Source organism: Lissotriton vulgaris, chromosome 12, assembly GCF_964263255.1.
Source record: "Lissotriton vulgaris chromosome 12, aLisVul1.2, whole genome shotgun sequence".
NCBI lineage: Eukaryota > Metazoa > Chordata > Amphibia > Caudata > Salamandridae > Lissotriton > Lissotriton vulgaris.
Genome location: NC_141700.1, coordinates 121,068,900 through 121,087,163, shown reverse-complemented (window position 1 = coordinate 121,087,163; position 18,264 = coordinate 121,068,900). Strand labels below are relative to the sequence as shown.

General features: G+C 37.2%; 1 protein-coding gene across 13 annotated transcripts in view; it reads right to left on the bottom strand.

Moving 5' to 3' along the window:
* Positions 1–1,235: 1,235 nt before the first annotated feature.
* SIRPB2 (signal regulatory protein beta 2) overlaps positions 1,236–18,264 on the bottom strand; it is a 620,501-nt gene continuing 603,472 nt past the window's right edge. For 5 of the 13 annotated variants that reach the window (XM_086947479.1, XM_086947485.1, XM_086947489.1 and 2 more), the window contains exons 3-4: positions 7,289–7,325; positions 1,236–1,908 (exon numbers count right to left, since the gene is read on the bottom strand). In XM_086947479.1, the coding sequence (XP_086803605.1) occupies positions 1,586–1,908; positions 7,289–7,325 (360 nt within the window). In that variant the 3' untranslated portion in view covers positions 1,236–1,585. Of the gene's footprint in view, positions 1,909–7,288; positions 7,326–9,887; positions 9,931–18,264 lie in introns of all 13 variants that reach the window. The other 8 variants (XM_086947480.1, XM_086947486.1, XM_086947484.1 and 5 more) reach the window with 3 other exon arrangements.

The window sequence follows — 18,264 nt, the reverse complement described above, 5'->3', positions numbered from 1 at the left end:
AAGAACCAGACTCTTCAGCGGTCATAAAACCAGACCACTGGTGTCTAAGCATCATCCCCTCAATGCTTTGCTACAATGCTGGTGCTTAGGTCTCAGTGAGAACTAGCCTGTGCTCTGAGTGGCCTCTTCACATTCTTTCCCTGTGACACTGAGGCTCTTATCAAATGATGTTTCTTTAGCAGTTAGATTGTTCTTCAGGGCAGGAGCATCATCAGGGTATGACGGTAGCAACGTGGGAGCAGGAACACCAGTCCTGAAATGGCACACCCACAATTTGTTCTCTGCCCTATTCTAGTGTTGAGGAGTGGGTGTCACTGAGCCACAGCTCTTGATCTTGAAGCATCTCCATTCCGAGACACAGGTCTAGGAGTGGTTCCTGGCAAAGCCGCAAGAAGTCCTATGGCAGTCATAGAAAAATATGTCTCAGAATAAGTATTACCTTCCTCTGCCATTTCTCAAAGAAACTCACATGGGAGGAAAACTCAGAAACAGCATAGCATCTTTGAGTTTCTTACCATCATCTCATGGGAGGTCTCAATGGGGGAGCTCATGTCAGCTGCCATGGAGGAAGGTGCCAAGAGCTAGCCTGCACAATTCTAAGACAGAACAACAGGGCTGTAGTGTATGGGATAATTTAATTTTTGGCATAACTGTAAATGTTCATAGGGGTTTAGCAGTTGTAATCTGTAAGCGAATCCTGGAGGCCCATAGGAATGAATGGAAATTACCGATTCGGTAAATAACGATTTGGTAAATACCGAATCGGTAATAGGGGGAACCCTTTCAAGGGTGGCAGGGTTTCACATTGACACCCTGTTGCACCCCTGAATAGTGCGTGGGTGCACATGTGGCACACATACATGCCCTAAGGGCATGTATATCTGCCACATGGCACTGAATAAAAAGCAAAAAAATTGCTTTTTTAACGTTTTTGTTATTTACCATCAACTTGAAGTTGGTGGTAAATAAAGAATCCTAACAGGTGAAAAGCACTCACTTGAGTGCTTCCTACATTTCAGATTTGGTAATTTACCGAATCGGTATTTAAGAATTCGGTAATTTCGGCCATTACCGACCGGTATTAGGGTTCCTAGATCTGGCCTTTAATGGGTGTTAAAGAACACTACTGACTCAAAACATTCTCGAAAAAAACCTTTTTTAAGTTTCAGTGCATAATGCCTCATTATGAGCTTTCATTCACCATAGTTCAAGTTATACATTAGCAGGAGACTCAGTTTGCTTTACTTAACATTATTTATTTTGTGAACAGATTAAGACATCACAGAGCAACAATGACTGAAAAATAGAATATTTTGTAATAGCTGGAATATACATTTTGAGTACAATGAATAGTCCATTAGGGTGTAAAGAATGTATAAGTGATTGCCTAAACAATCAATTGATCAGTTATTTAAACTTTTCTGCATGATTTACAGTAATTCAAGCAAGCAAGGCTCAATTTGTGACTTTAATGTGGACACAATGTATGGTATAGACTTGAGGATCTATGTGTAGATGAAGAATGGCCATGAGAAAAGTTGGGCAATCCCACAGTCGGACAGCGCTCTTTCTTGGCCTGCATCTCTTATGCGCATTCTGATATCTTCAGACTGCGGGAGGCAAGCGAAGCTGACCCTGCCTGCTGGATCTGGCAGGTAAACGTTGAGTCGCGGTTTACCTCCGGCACTGTAAGATAACTGCTCATGCTGAAGGTGTTGCCACTTGTGTCTCGCTTTGGATCGCTGGTTATGGCATTCTGTGCCACCTTTCCATCCACCATCCAGCTGACTGTACCAAAGGGCACAGAGAGGTTGCTTATTAGGCAAGTTAGAGTGGGCTGTGTGGTTCCACTTGGTGCCTCTGGTTGTGGTGGGAAAAGTGTTATATCAGCCTCAGGATAGTTTGCACCTGGAACATAAAAAAACTGGCATCAGCATGTAGGGAAAATTGTATGTATTTCAACTGTCATCACACAGGATGACTGTGCAGATACACAGAATACTCTGTAACATAACAAGTTTCATTGAACCTATTCTTAAGATGTAAAAGAAGCACAGGGCAAATGGTCGACAGTGGTCAATAGGAATAGCAGACATTGATACAACAGAGAAACATAGAAAGGAAGGAGACAAATGCGTGCGGGGAAAGTGAGAGAGATAGAGACAGAGAGAGAGAGTAGGGAGGGAGAAAAGAGCAGAACTCAGAACAGATTGACATGGCCAAAAATATCCAGGAACAGTCTAAAAGAGTGAAAGGAAAGCACTGGACGAGTGTAAGGTGGTAGTGAGGAAAGAAAAAACATGTTTAAGAGAATATTGATGCATGCAAAAGTACCAATAATCACAGGAGACAGGAACAACGACAAAGAGAAAATAAACAGTATGAGAGAATGTGTGAGAGAGGAGAGGGAAATAAAGAGTGAGTGTTTAAAAGACTAATAGAAAGAAACAAAGGGGAGTTTAGGGAGTTTTTATATGAATGCATGTCCATGATTATGAGATTATGAGAAAAAAATAGAGCTCAAATGTGTGTGGGAGAGAGAATGAGGAAAAGTTGAGGATGGGTGGGGACAGAGCCATAGATAGAGAGTATACTAGAATATTAGGACCATTTTCCTGGAAATATCTGAATGTAAATATACATACAGTGAGAACATGGGGGATGTAAAAAAAGATAGTAAATAAGGGGAGACAGTGAGTAAGGATCATGGGTTGAGAAGACAGACTGAAGGGGAGAGTGGTGGGGTACACAAGGTCAGAAATAGGTGGATGAATGGTCAGGCAGGAGATTAGAGGAAATTAGTAAGAAAAAGTATGAGTGAAGTGATAGTGGGATACCATGTGAGCATTGGAGAGAGAAAGAAGGTAGAAGAGAAAGAAGGTGTGGAAGAAAATAAGATTATGACAAAAGTAGAAAGTGGGAAGAACAAGATAAATAGTGTGAGATAAGAGTGGAAGACAAGGATGATAGAAAGACAAGACACGATAGAAAGACAAGACTGGAGTGAGAAAAAGCAAGACAGGGACAGATTTATAAAAACATAGAAATTGTGAGAGACACTGTGTTGGAAAGATATTATAAAGGAGGAAATGAAGATGAGCTGTAGATTTAAGAGTGTGGCAGATATAGAGGGAGAGTGGTGGGGTAAAATAAAAAGGAGAACTTAGGACAGACAAAAGGATGTGAGTATATGAAAGCATTAGGAAGTAGAAGAAAATTAGGAAGAAAGAAAGCAAAAGAACAGATTGCGAGAAAAGAAAAAAGATAAATCAAGAAAAGAAATAATGAATGTTAGAAAAAGAGAGAAATACAAACTAAAAGAGAAAGGAACAGCGAAGGAAACCAGAAATAGAGATAGTTAAATTATAAAGAAAGGAAGATGAAAGATTTAAAAACAGAAATTGAAGAAAAAGTAACAAAAGATAAAAAGGAAGAAAAGGAAAGGAAAAGAAAAAAGAATGAATGAATGAATGAATGGGTAGCTTTCCATTTAACAATAAATAAGGTAGCAACAGAAGAGAAATAATATTTGGTGGATCAATCTAGTGTGTGAAATTAAGGAAAAACATGGTAGAGCAGCTGTGGATAATCATTACACATTGCTCTTTTTCTGAGAAGGACCTGTAGCGAATCAACCTTACTCAGAAACTACCATGTTAAGTTTCACGAGATTTCCCATTAGCTTGCTTTCTCTGACAATCAAATTGAGTTAGGGAAAAGGCATTCACATATCAGGTTTATGGTTAAATATTACATGAAGGCTTCTTCTAAAATATTTAGTAATACTTTCATTAGGCAAACACATATTTCAGTTACCATGTTTCATCACTATTGACTATTTCATCAGAATCACAGCCAAAGATAAAGATAAATAAAAAATAAATGGGACAATAATAGATTGAAAAGAAACCTAATCAGGAAAAGTAGGATGTTGAAAGAAAAAAGAAACAATCAAACTGGAAAAAGAAAGAATGAAATTGGAAAAAAAGAATGAAACAGATTGCACAATAATAGCATACATACACAGAAAGAGGTAAAGAATACAGAAGAAATAAATTGTGATCCATTATTCTATTGTATAATATGAAAAATAGACACGCTGGAGTGTTACATCGTCACAGCATCGCACACTGCTCCTTTTCCTAAGGTGAACCAACAGAAAATCACCTTAACTCAGAAAACTGTTTTGATCATCTTAAATATTTAAAAAATGATTTTTGTATCCAAAGTTCAGAATTGATTAATAAAAATAACAATTTATTTAACATATCTATTTGTCTTTTATGCTGTGTTTGTTTAATTTATGATGTATTATAGATAAAGGACAGATTTATGCCTAACTAGACTCATTCAGAACATCACCATAGAATGTCCTGTTAATTCATAAAAAAATACTATGTATTTATTACCCCATGTTTGGCAGACTGAAATGTATACAAAAAATGTCAAATTTTCATAGCGATTGTTTGCAAAACAATCTGCCCCCATACTATGTTCCTCTTGCAGTTCTACAAGTAGACTTATTCAAAATTTAGAAATGCTAACTTCAATAGATTCTTTCATTATCTAAGTTTTCATGACCTCGGAAAAGAAAACTACCCATGATCTGCCTTTACAACGCCCCACTGCAACTTTACCATGCAAGCCGTTACAACAACTTGCTTTAGGGGGCGCATTGCTGGACTGGTGCTGGATTTTAAGTCCAACACCTTCCCTACTGTTGAGTAGATTGGAATGGTAAGTTTATACTTTTCTAAAGTCCATCACCCCCCTAAGGCAAGTCATTATAACAACGTGCATGGTAAAGGAAAGTGTGGTAACATTGCAGTCGGGCTAGAGACTGTGTTGTAAAGGCATGCATGGTAAATGCATGTGGGGTTCCGTCATACATCCCTTACAAATGTATGTATGCCTAATAAAGATATACTCCTTAAAATATCACACATTGTTATTTAACTTCTTGATTTGCAAACACAATACTCTCCCACATTTTAGAATTAATCAGACATACCTAAAAAGGTTTTGTTATGCTTACTCTGCTGTTTATCCACCTCACAATGTTATTCAGACATACGGTTGGACCTATTGTCCACTAGGTTTAGTCATTTGAAAAGTGGTGTGGTTGTGAAATTTAGAGGGGATTCAGCATTGACACAGATTGTTTTTACAAAAAATCAAGCTTTTCCAATCCCTAATATTTTAAATGTTTTCATGCTTAACTCAGTTTATGAAAAAATTCTGTTTGAACATATAGAAGAAAGGTGAGGATAGGTTTGAACATTGTGAGATATTATTTATGGTACCACACTGGCCTACTACTCATGATAGTGAGCTCTCTTCTGGAAGAAAAGGTACTTGTGAAAGCAGTTTGTGAAGGAACAGAGAGCATGCATGTTTCTACAACTTATACTACACAACCAACTCTTCAGTTGATATGAGTTTCAAAATATACATATCCCATGAACAAATACATCTGGATGGGGATACATTTTGATACTCTGCAGTAAGATTTATCTCAGTAAAGAGCATTTGGAATGGTTATCGGTCTTTAAAAAACATCAGTTTAACACTAGAGCTGGTTACTTTGACAAGACAAACTGAGTTTGAAATTTGCTAGTAATTATAATTTATATAGGAAAAGTAGAGATTGTTACATTACACAGAGTCATCCAGGCAATGCTAAGGTGAAATTATTGCTTTATCAATGTTTTAGATGTCATTCTTATATTTTTTATAGAAAAAACAGTCATCACGATCAGTAGTTATGGCAAATTCAGAAATGTAACTGTTGATTTTACAGCACTCCCACTGTTTACAATTGTCCTTAGTTTGATCAAAAAGAAACATTTTGTTTTTAAATATAGCCACCCTGCCTACATATTTCAGTGACCTTTATGAATTCAATTGTTAGCACTGTACTTACCTGTAACAATGAGTGTGCTGATTTGACTGAAGACAACACAGAGGAGAATTTTTAAGGCACCCCTTTACTCAAAACCTGCCTTATTGGAAAACAAATTTATTTTCCTTAAACAAAATTTAACATGTTACCGGAACATTTTCCTTTAACAGTTTAAAGTGACGCTCCTCTGCGTTAAAATAATAATCTTTATTTAATAAAAGAGGACTTAGGTCTGATTTTGAGTTTGCTGATGCAATACAAAAGTGTTGGATATCCTGTCTACCTTTGTACAAGTGCTATTTATCCCATGGCACTTGTAATAATTTGGACTTGATATCTGCCGCATATGTGACAGAGTAAACCATCAGCCAAACTTTCAATCAGATCCAAAGGTTGAAATTAATCAACTGAGGTGCATGGTGGTGCAAGCATTGTTCTAAAGATTTGAGGGTGGATACTGTCCTCAAGTAAATCTCTTTAACAAAATGTACTTATTTTGTTGAAAGTCACATATTTTTTACGAGCATATATGTAGAGCATCAAACAGTTTGAGCTTAGACATGGTTTTACTCATCATGCATGCCCTTGTCTTCTAACTAAATTCTTAATCTGATTATATAATTTGACCAATGTTAACTGAAAGTTTATATTATCTGAATTGATGCTGCTTGTGTTGCATGACAGAATGGTAAATTCAAGGTATTTCAGAAATCAATGGTACTCACATTTTAGTAAAACAATAGTATATAACCAAAGGTGAAACAAAGGTAAAATTCCAAATCCAGTGTTTATTGAATGTATGTTGCTGCCTTTTTACCTTGCACTGATGGGTGCTTTGCCTGAATGCATGGGCAGATGATAGCATTTTTGTAAACTTTGCACTGAAAACCTGTCTGATGAAAAAAAGCCTATGCTTTTGTTCCCCACAAGCCAATTGAAATTGATGTTATTACGCGGCCATAAAACATAGTACATATTTTATATTAAATTTACCATTTAACCTTGTTGTGTTTGAATAAAAAAGTTGGTTATTTAAAGTGGATTTTGTTTAAAATAGAAAGTTCTAAGATTCTGTTGTAGATAAACAAACAGTGTTTACTCTTTTAATGCCAATAATTGTTTTTATTCTACCTGTAACAATCACTTGGCTGCTATGGCTGAAAACCAACACATTTCATAATATTTAAGGGAAACCTATATTGAAATAAAAACTTGTTAAAGACTTTCAAGGTCTTCTCATGATTCTATGCACGATAATTTTGTCTTTTACAATAATATTAACATTTCAAAATGCATTTGTTATTTGCACTGCCAAAGAATTGTTAATTTAAACCCAAATTATTATTTCCCAATATGGCATACAAATATGTTTTTAACGTATCCTACCTGTAACAATGAGTTGACTGCTTTGACTGAAGACCCACACAGTGGGTAATAGTTCAAATATCCCTGTATCATAATTTGACTCAGTGGGAAAGCCAGTGTTCTACCACAACATCAACATTTTAATGCTGCCCTACTAGAAACCCAATTCTAGAACATTCTATTCAGGGTTAAGAATACATAAGTAAGATAATTAAGCTGCGCTTACACACACACATATATATATATATTTTTTTTTTTCATGAAAGAAAGATGTAACCCAAACCCCATTGTTGGCAATGTCAAATACACTGTATTTAAACCATTTAACAAACTTTAGTGGGATTACAAAAATTCATGTACAGCACAGTCATAGTATACAATCAATGTTTGTTCTAAAGGTATCACAATCCAATTTTGTTTAATTTATTATAGTGGTAGGACTTTCGCTAGGAAAAAGTTACCTCTTTACCCGTCGAAGACCAAGTTGATGTTATGTTATTATGTTATTGGACATGCAAACTATTTATTGGCTACAAAACAATCTTTTAAAATTGTCTAGTGAAGTGAATCAATTTAGGTTTAACTTTGGTTCAGTATATGATTCCCTCAATGATCATAGAACCTTTTAACTATGGTTATCTTTTTCATTGCAGGTAACCAGATTTAGATAATTAAAATATTTTCAACTTCACAGATCCAATATGTATTTCCAGCTTGTAAACATCTAACTGTCTGAATGAAGATATGCACGAAGAAGATAATATACCAGGGTAGTGATATTAGGTGCTAGTGAAAAAAGGATTTTAGGCAAATTATGAATTCATTTTGATTTACAAACAAGCAGTTACTGGACTTAAAATACATTCTCAAAAATAAATATTGAAAATGAGAATTCTGCAGTTTCGATTTCTAATGCAATAGAATCATTGTATATTACCTTTTTTCTTTTTATCTTTTAGTAATCGTAAAGTGTTAATTACCACTTGTGTGTTATCTTCATACGATGGTCTGAACAAACTTAACCCCAGCCTCCAAATTATAGGCAGATGGGAAAAGTGAGTTTGAGAAAAATAGCTGCATATGTTATTAAGCAGCATGCTGTACAGTTGTCTTTAAATAATCATCCGATCACAATTTCTCAACCTCAATTCCTGAATGTTTTGGCTCATATTCTCGCAGGTACATTTCAGGAGTATTTTAGGACATATTACCTTTTATTTATCAAAACGAAAAGTATACTAGTGCTTCTCTTTATAATGTCAAGGTAAGGTTACCAAAAAAAAGTGTACTCAGTTTGAGGTTCAGTCAGATCAGCAAAAACTGTGAAGCGACTCCTTGTTTGCAGTCTTATACTAGCAATTTAATTGAAAATTCACTTCAACATTCATGTCAAGGCAAGTCGTGTTTTCTTGCAAATGTTTTATACGTTTTATAGATGACAAAGTATTGCCACAACAGTCTTTAAGTCTATGAAGCTGTCTTACAAAAATGGTATATTTTGTAAATTTTTCAGCTCTGTAAATTCTTTGCTTGTAATCTATGCTGTGTCCTATGGCCAGCATGAGAGGCAGATGTACCCTGCGTAGTTTCAATAACCCGAATCAAACCTTATAAATAATTAATCAAAGGATAGTATTTTAAGAAGATTCCTGACAATGGATACACCATGACAAAAACTCTTTGAGTTCACAGTGTAAGTTAACACCTTAACCATTCTGCAACTTTCTACTGATTTTTATAAAAAAAATAACCAAGACATTTGATCCGAAAATACAAATCAATGAGGCAAGCCCTCTATGTGTGTGCACACTTACAGCTTTCCCATTTCAGAAAAGGGTGGAGGGAAGGAGAGAGGGCACAAGAGAGGTGCAGAGAGAGAGCAGTTGTTTAGGTCTTTTTTGGCATTATATATTTAAGAAGATATTACTAGAAAGAATGCTAAGAAACACCTATTTCTATTATTGTGGTGTCATGTATTTAAAAACAGATTTTTCTGGACAGCGTGCCAAGAAAAAATGCTTTTACCTAATATACTTATATTACCAAACACCATTTTGGAGCTTTTCCTCCTATACCAAATGCTCATATTTGAGAGTTAAATTTGACTTATCAAATTACATTCATACCACATAGCCCATATTTAATACTTGAAAATGAAATTGAGAAGTGTTTAGGCATTTCAATGAACACATTTCGGTAATAGTCAGCTAACTGCACCATGTCCACATCACACACAGAACACTTTACAGAGGGGCCAGATAAATCAGAATTCTGCCGGTGGCTTTTTTAAAGGATTTGTCTTTAGAGAGTATTGGAAGGGAGCTGTTTGCATTTGATAATGTTTTTCAGGTAACATTCATCATGTTAATTTAAACCCCTTAGAAGAAGTAAGAAAAAAAGAACACTTAGCTATAATAATGTAAAAGGCTACAGAAAAAATACACCTGCTCATCTTTTAGCGTTTTAAAAAACTTCATTACTCGAGAAATAGTCCTATGTCTATCATTACAATTTAAAGAATTAGGAAAATTAATGTTGGCAAAAAAAGTTGAACTTGGTATTAAAGGAAAAAGTACATTTCATAAAGACTGTAACATTATACTGCAAATAATTTTATTACCTGTGACAATGAGGCTGCTTTTTTCGCTGAACACGAACACAGACATATAATGTGGATGTGACCACATGCAAAAACGATGACCAATAGATCTGTGGGCTGGCAAGTCCCCTTGATCATTGTAATAGCTGGTTAAGAGAATTAGCTGAGAGACCAGCGTGAAGAATAAGGAACAACTTCAATGAGACTTGTCTGAAGGAGAATAAGGATAGGCTCATCGTAATTAGGACTTGACATGGGGCAGATAGGTGTGGTATCGGTGAGTGGCAATATCTTCTCTTCCAACATTTTTTCCCAATGTAGTGGTTGAATGTGTACTTAAAGAAGAAAACGGTGAAGACAGAGTGACTACACTATTTTATAGACAAAGGTGATCAACTTGCATCAGTTTTTACCACAGATTCTACTTGCTTTTTCAATCTTTGTTGCCCATGGTTGAATTACTATAGTATGAATGACTTTGAGTTGCAGGTGAAAATTAATTCAGTCAGTTTCATTAGTTCATACTTGTCAGAAGAAGGCTATGATGGTTGTTAACTTCTCATTTGTGAGGATGATTACAATTCATGTGCTGCTATCAACCTTGATGATATATTCCATTCTGATGTTAATATCATTCTTGAAAGTGTTAGTTCTATGAAGATGTAATATCATCCAATTGAGAATGACCTCTGTTAGACATGCACCTATCATGTGTGTGGGTAAATTCTATTTGGATGTATTATCTTCTGGATAAGGAAGAAGTCTGCTAGAATGGTACGACCCTTCCTAAGAAGATAAGTTCCATTTGTTTGTACTATCATCCTTATTGACTATGAGTCCATGATTGGATAGTAATTTCATCTTTGTGAGAAATAGTCCCACTGGTAGTAAAATATAAAATTTGTGAGAATGTCTTCCCATGTGATGGCAATATCAGTATTGAGAAAATGAGGTCCAGTGAGATATTGTATCCTCTTTCTGAAAATGAGTTCAGTTTCAATTAAATTTTTGTCCATGTGATACCCTCCATCAGAGGTTACAATTATGATTTCAATATAATCTTTTAGAGGGTACTTTCTCCTCAGATAGTAATATTGGTTGAAAAGCCTTCCAACGCTACTTACTACTAAGTCTCCAGTTCCAAGACTTTCCATTTAAATATTGCTACATTACATATTAAAAACATGGACAGCCTATGGGATTGTATCTATTCTGAATAGGCATGCAATCAGAAGTATGTACAGCACCCTGTGGAGTGCTGCATAACTTACCAGGGCGTGCTGAAAGGCAGATTATGGGCAGAGCATGCATTCAGGGTCCAAGAAGTGAAGCCAGTGTACAGATCAAATGGTTTGAGGTCTGGTGTTGAAATAGGGGAATGGTGGTAAAAATATTCAAGGTAAAAAGTACACAGATTGCAATAGTTAACATCAACAGCTAAGATTCAAGTGCAGTGACACTCCATATGCTAAATGTAAAACTACATTGTGGTTTACACACTTCTTAAAGTAAAACCGCCCTTATCTTAATGTAAATGAATGATGCATGAATAATTTTAAAGATTGCTAAGAATCGCACAAGCGGAACAGACATTCAGAGAATGAAAACAAGCAGCTGCAAACTGCCAGATACAAGCTACAAAAATACAAGAGCTAGATCACGAGAGGCACACTTTTCAGATCCCCATTTGACATGGCTAGAGAGCACCAGGTAATGGAGCAATATAAACTGAATGATGAACAGAGCTTGAATGTGCTTATGAAATAATGTTGATTTCAAATTTCAAGCCACTGAACTTTGTTTAGTTTACTATCCCTTCAATTTTTCTTTGTCAAGGTTAATCGTGAGCTTTTAATATTTAACATTTATTTTAATTTTGATATGGTATGATTGTAACTACAAGTTACCTAGTGAACTAATCCAGATTTCTTACTTTATCGTAATGCTATGCCTACCCATTCTGAAACAATGGTTGTCTGTCCGTGGCATAGTTTCATGTATCTGGAGTGTATATTTTTGCATTTCAAGTCACTGGACCTCACATGCAGTGATCTCTGTTGAAAAGAAATGTGTGGAGAAGAAGATGCTTTTTACTGCTTACAATTACTTTTCCTGTATTACTCAATAATGTTCAGTGTTGTGAATCAAGGCATGGATGAAACTATGTGTGACAGGTAGTGTTGTTTGTTTTTATACGGTGTCTTACAGACTTGTGAAGGCAAGAGGCGAACAAAGGAACTGAGGTCGTTTTTTAATTTATCAGTAAGAGTGACAAATAACATTAGCTCCATCGCTGCCAGAGCTTTTCCGAAAAGATGCCCAGAATTATATATATATATATATATCTGTATATATCTATATCTATCTATCTATCTATCTATCTATCTATCTATCTATCTATCTATCTATCTATCTATCTATCTATCTATCTATATATATATATATACACTAGTAGCCCGTCCCGACGTTGTCTGGGTATGAATTGCTGCCGGCCAGTAGTATATTGTTTTGTAAGATTTCGTTTTGATAGCATTTCTTATCTGTGACAGGCCTGTGAAACGCTCCGATTCACAGTGCACTGCTGATGCACTTAAGAGTGCACGTTCAGTAGTGTGTGAACTCGCGTTTCCCTACTTTATTTTTCCTTGCAATATTATATAGCGCTAACTCGACAACATGGCATGAACACAATTTAAATTACAGAAGAACACATTCATTTGTGGTAGGCACGGGGAGACAAAGTGATTTGCCTGGAATCACAGGATGTTGAGCTGATGCCGAGATTCGAACGTAGCTCCCCAGCTCTAAAGTTGGCAATTCTAGAACTTGTGGCGGGAGGTGTGTCTAAAAGTGTATGTCGGTGCTGGCCATCTATGAGAGAGACCTGTGCATTTTTCAAATGGGTGGTGAAAAAATATGAGTATGTTGCTGGAGATGTGGGCCAACGTGCCACCAATGTACTTACCGGGGGAGGGTTTCCGCAACTTTCTTTCCGCATACCATCACTCCGCATTCTTTCATTACGAAAGTACCATGACTCCGCAATGCCATTATAACGCATGGCATTACATTTTATATGCTTTTACCACGCATACAGTTACAACGAAATTTGTTGTAAATGCATGAATGGTAAAAGCATGTTTTCTTTTTAATGTTTGGATAAGGTAAGTATGGGTATAGGGGTATATGTTTTGGTGTACTGAGGTATATGTTTTGGGGTGTTTGGGTATTTTAAGGGTTCAGATATAGTTTTGGGTTATGGGGTACAGGGGTAGTTTTAGGGTTTAGGGATAGGTATGGGTTTTGGGGTACAGGGGTATTTTTAGGGTTCAGGGCTAGGTTTGGGTTTTGGGGTATAGGGGTATTTTTAGGGTTCAGGGGTAGGTTTGGGTTTTGGGGTACAGGGGTATTTTAAGGGTTCAGGGCTAGGTTTGGGTTTTGGGGTACATGGGTATTTTTAGGGTTCAGGGCTAGGTTTGGGTTTTGGGGTACAGGAGTATTTTTAGGGTTTAGGGATAGGTTTGGGTTTTGGGGTACAGGGTATATTTATAGGGTTAAGATGGGTTAGTGTTTAAGGGTGTTGGGGTATTTTAAGGAGTAAGGGTGGGTTATGAGTATGGGGTGCAGGGGTATTTAAAGGGAGCAGGGTGGGATTAGCACACAATATGAGACATGGCATGAAGGGCGGAACGTATCACACTCCCCCAGCGTTTGTCACGCCCCCCAGCACACGCCCACAGCACAACGCAGACACACCCCACAAGGGACCACTTTGCTGACACAGTTCTTTTCCCTTTTAAATGTATATGGTGGGCGTCTGCATAGCCTATGTCCTTCTGCTGCAACTGCCCTTTCCAACGCTGTATTGGGTGTTGTGACTGGTGCTGTGGTTCCTGAGATTACCCGCCTCAAAGGTTTGGGCTCTCTCTTTATTATATTAGTATAGAAGATATATATCCAAAGCTAAGCTCCCAAATGCAGTTGTGCACAAGCAGGGACACGGACTAAGTATATAGTTGATGCCAGATTCTTTTATTGCAGTGATAACAAATGGTGCTGTCTCTGAAGCGTTTCGGACACAAGACGGTGTCCTTGATCACATCATATATATATATATATATGTATAATATGTTTTGCACTTGGTACTTCTCTTTCGTAAAAAAAACGAGTGTAGACCCAAGTAGGTGCATATATATTTATATATATATATGAACACCACTTCCAAATCTACATAACGAATCGGACACCGACACGGTCATGTACACTGTAACACGTTTCAGCACACCTGCCTTGATCACACAGCAATCGCCATAAAAACAATGCATTTAAATAGCAGAGTAAGGTGTTCACAGGACTCGTGAATCTCAATAGGCAGCAAAGACAGACTCCAAATGATGAAAAGTGAGCAGGTACAAAGGAATATGCCAACCAACTTTCCAACAAATAAATATTGTCTCCCAATCTTACTACAATTTACATTTTAAATTATATTATTACTTTATGATTGAAGCAACAATTAAAATTTCATTGTCACTAATAACAAACTTATGTCTTTCTTAAACACATGCTAGTACAAATGTGATGCACATAACTTAACACAATTCCTCAGGGCATAATGATAAAAGGCACGTGCCTGTGCTCTCAGTTGTATTTGTTCTCACATTATATCATGCATACAGACAGTCCATGTAAACTAATGCTTATTATTTCAGCTTTGCATTGTAGAGTTATTCTTCACAATGATAAATCTCATTGAGAATTACAAAATGGACCATCCTACTTCATAAATTTCTTACACATACTTCATTAAAATAGCATGAAGTAATGTACGCTCATTTTGTCCAATGTAGATATTACGCTGAGTGAAGTACTACTAGCTTAGTCATAAATATAATTGATCTAAAAATCAGTTAAAAAAAGAAAAACATATACTTAATCATGAGTTAAAGTATTCAATAAAGTGCGAGTTCCATTCATCAAGTGTCTCTGGACCTCCGTTTGCTTCACACAAGCTGAATGCAGATGTTTTCCAGTTTTGATATAGAGATGCATCTAAGAATTAAGTGCATTTGCTTCAGTATTGTACCCCAAATTTGTAGCCTATATACCTGTGCAAATTTCTGCAATAAAGTGCAAGTGCATTACAGTACTTACACATCTGCAAATGTATGCAATAGAATGCAAGTGCATTACAGTACTTAAATATGAACTTTTGTGGTCCATTAGTGAACCATAAAGTGCAGGTGTATCAACCTCATATCTCCTTCTAGAGTACATACATAATCTCATTAGAATTTCTTGTCATAACAATATACACAGAGAACCAAAATGTAGTTACCACCTTGATGAATCACTAAAAACGTTATTGTTTTGTCTACAAAAGTTCATGTTCACCCTACATGCATCATTCTTATAACTTTCACACGGATAACGTCTGTCTGTGCCGCTCAAAATGTTCCATGCTAAAACTAGGATTAAAAACCTCTGCAATGGATACCTCTACTATGTTAATCTTCGCCAGCATTCAGTCCAAAAGGAGTCTTAATATATATATATTCACTGAAGAAAAACAGCAGTTAAAGTGGAGTTGTACGCGGGTATGGTAGTAAGAGTTTAACTTATGTTAAATGCCATAGAAAATCACTGAACATACCAAAGGCTATAGTAGAGGTATATGTGGGTCTTCTAATAATAATAAAAATATTCCCCAGGGCCTAATAAGACTCGGGGAGGGGGGGGGGCACATGCCCTACCCTTTCCTTTAATTTAAGAAACAGCCCTGAAGGATGGGGTCCCCAGGGCCTAATAAATCTCGGTAGGGGGGCACACAGACCTCCTACCCCTTAATAAAAAAAGGTCCTTGGAGATGGGGCCCCCTGGGACTAATAAGGATTGGGGAGGGGGTCCATGTGCAGCCCTCTCCTTTAAAAAACAAAGGCCCTGGGGGATGAGGTCCCCACGGCAAAGCCCTGTGGCCAAGCCTCCGCTGCACATGGCCTAAGGAAGTGTGCAGTGTGGTATTGGCTGCATTAGGGGGGGGATAGCTTCATGCGGGGGCTAGTCGCAGTCCCTGTGGCCAACCCCCAGCCATGCATGAGCAAAGGCCCTGTACAGTGTGGCGTTGGCTGCCTTTAGGTGGGTAACCACAGGGCTTGGCGGCAGACCAGGTTTTGTGGCCAATCCCCCACTGCACATGGCCAATGTGGCAGGAGGTTGGATTTGCGTATGGTAATTAAATATTACTTGACATTAAAAAAAAAAAAAAAATAGAAATTCACTGAAAAAACAAAGGTTAAAGTAACATTACAGTTAGGTGAAATTTTCAGTAACAACGTAATGTTTTAAACTCTAAAAACCACTAAAGTTCACCTGTAATTATTTTAGTGATTTCAATAAACTATAACTCACACCCTAAGGTAACTAAAACTCATGCCCTCGAAATACACTGCTAATTACCCCACATATTACATCACTCATGATATCTTCTATGACATAATTGATAACATCACTGCAACATTTGCAGTGAAGGTATTGATGAGAAAACTGTGCATGGTGTGGACGCGAGTTATAGTAACCTTAGGGTACGAGGTATACTTTACTTGAGAAAATTATAACTATAACTGGTGAATTTCAGTGGTTTTTAGAGTTTAGAACCTACATTGTTAACAGAGATTTCACTTTACTATAACGTTACTTTAACCTTTGTTTTTATCAGTGAATATATATATATATATATATATATATATATATATATATATATATATATATATATATATATATATATCCAAACTTCTTCCTAGAATCGGTTTAGCAAAAAAGGAATGTCCGGGCCAGCTTGTGCAGAATAACGAGCTTTTTATTAAAGCTCCACTCAACGCGTTTCAAGGAGGTTTCCTCTTGATCACGAGCGTGAGTGTTTGTGCAAAGGTGAGTTAAATACGGTCACATGTCAAATGAACATAATAGACAGACTCACAGGTCTGAAACATTTCGAGCTACATTGCACGCTCTGCTTCGTAAATTCAAAAGTTGTTTAAATAAACAATAAGGGAAAAAGAAATTAACCACGTTTAAAGGCAACATTGATGCACCCATAGATTACGTCTGGCAAACAAAAGTTTAGAGATTAAACGCATCTTGCGCAACCAAATAATATCTGATGGTGGAACACTTAAGTGATCAGTGTCTCACCAAATCGTGTTTCATGCCCCAGTGGGCATTCCCCTTCCAATCTGTGTCTGAAAAGAATTGTCATTGCCGCATAAGATACAATCTTTCAAGTTCATCAATACAGTCACACGAAGTGGGCAATATGAATGAATGAATATCTTTATTCGGTAAAAAAATTCACTATACAAGAGTAACATTTCCAACAATTATACATACAATCCATTAAAAGGGTAAAAACAATAGTTAAAACCTACACAGTTATATTCTAATTAAGATGGAACCATTACATGATTACTGTACATCAAATGTTACTATAGGTCAAATTTCTCAACAATACATTGTTATCAATGTGCTGAGAGTACAACAGGCTATACTAACTCAGCTTTGCATAGGGCCAAGGGCCAGCGGTTGTGATCTATTATTCAGGGCGGGATTTGCTGTTTTAACCTCCTGATGCGGGTCAGCCAAGCGCTGCCCAGGAATTTAGCCACCCCGCAAACCATAACAGTTGAAGTTGGGTCAGTAGAAAGAAGTCGTAAAGCCATTTGATGGCACCTCAAACCCAACCCCTTGCATACTGGTTTCAGCCATATCTTCCTAGCAGTTTTATATGCGGGGCAGGCAAACAGTAGGTGCGCCACAGTCTCCTTCAGGGCCGCGCACCCCGGGCATTTGCGTGAAGGGCCATCAGCAGTAGACCACCCCGATATATAATCATGTACCGGGAGGGTCCCGTACCTTAACTTTAAATAAAGGGCCCTGTCTAAAGGCTTGGTTATGAGGTCGAGGAAAGGTTCCAACTTCCTGATCCATTTAACCTTTAAAAACCGCTCGGTAAGTGGACCCCCAGCCCCACTGCATATTGACTCAGCCTGTGCCCACTCCCAATATATCTTCTTGATCACCGATTTGGGAGGTGGCATTTGGCTCTCCCATACATCCCTTAGGCCCAGTTGCATCACCAGCTGCCTCAAATTATAAACCCACCTGATCTTATTACCGGTGTCTACCGATATTAATTTATCCAAAACGCCAGCATAGTTGGCAAGCTCCTCGGTCCTCCGCAGCCTCACCCAAAACAATAAGGGGCGCAACCGCACCAGATCTTTAACGGGTCTCCTACCTAGATCAAGTCGCAGGGGGATTAACGGAGTGGAAACGGGAAGAGCCACCAAATCCCTAAGGAACTTGTTTTCCGCAGTTACTAACTCAGACACATTTTCAAACC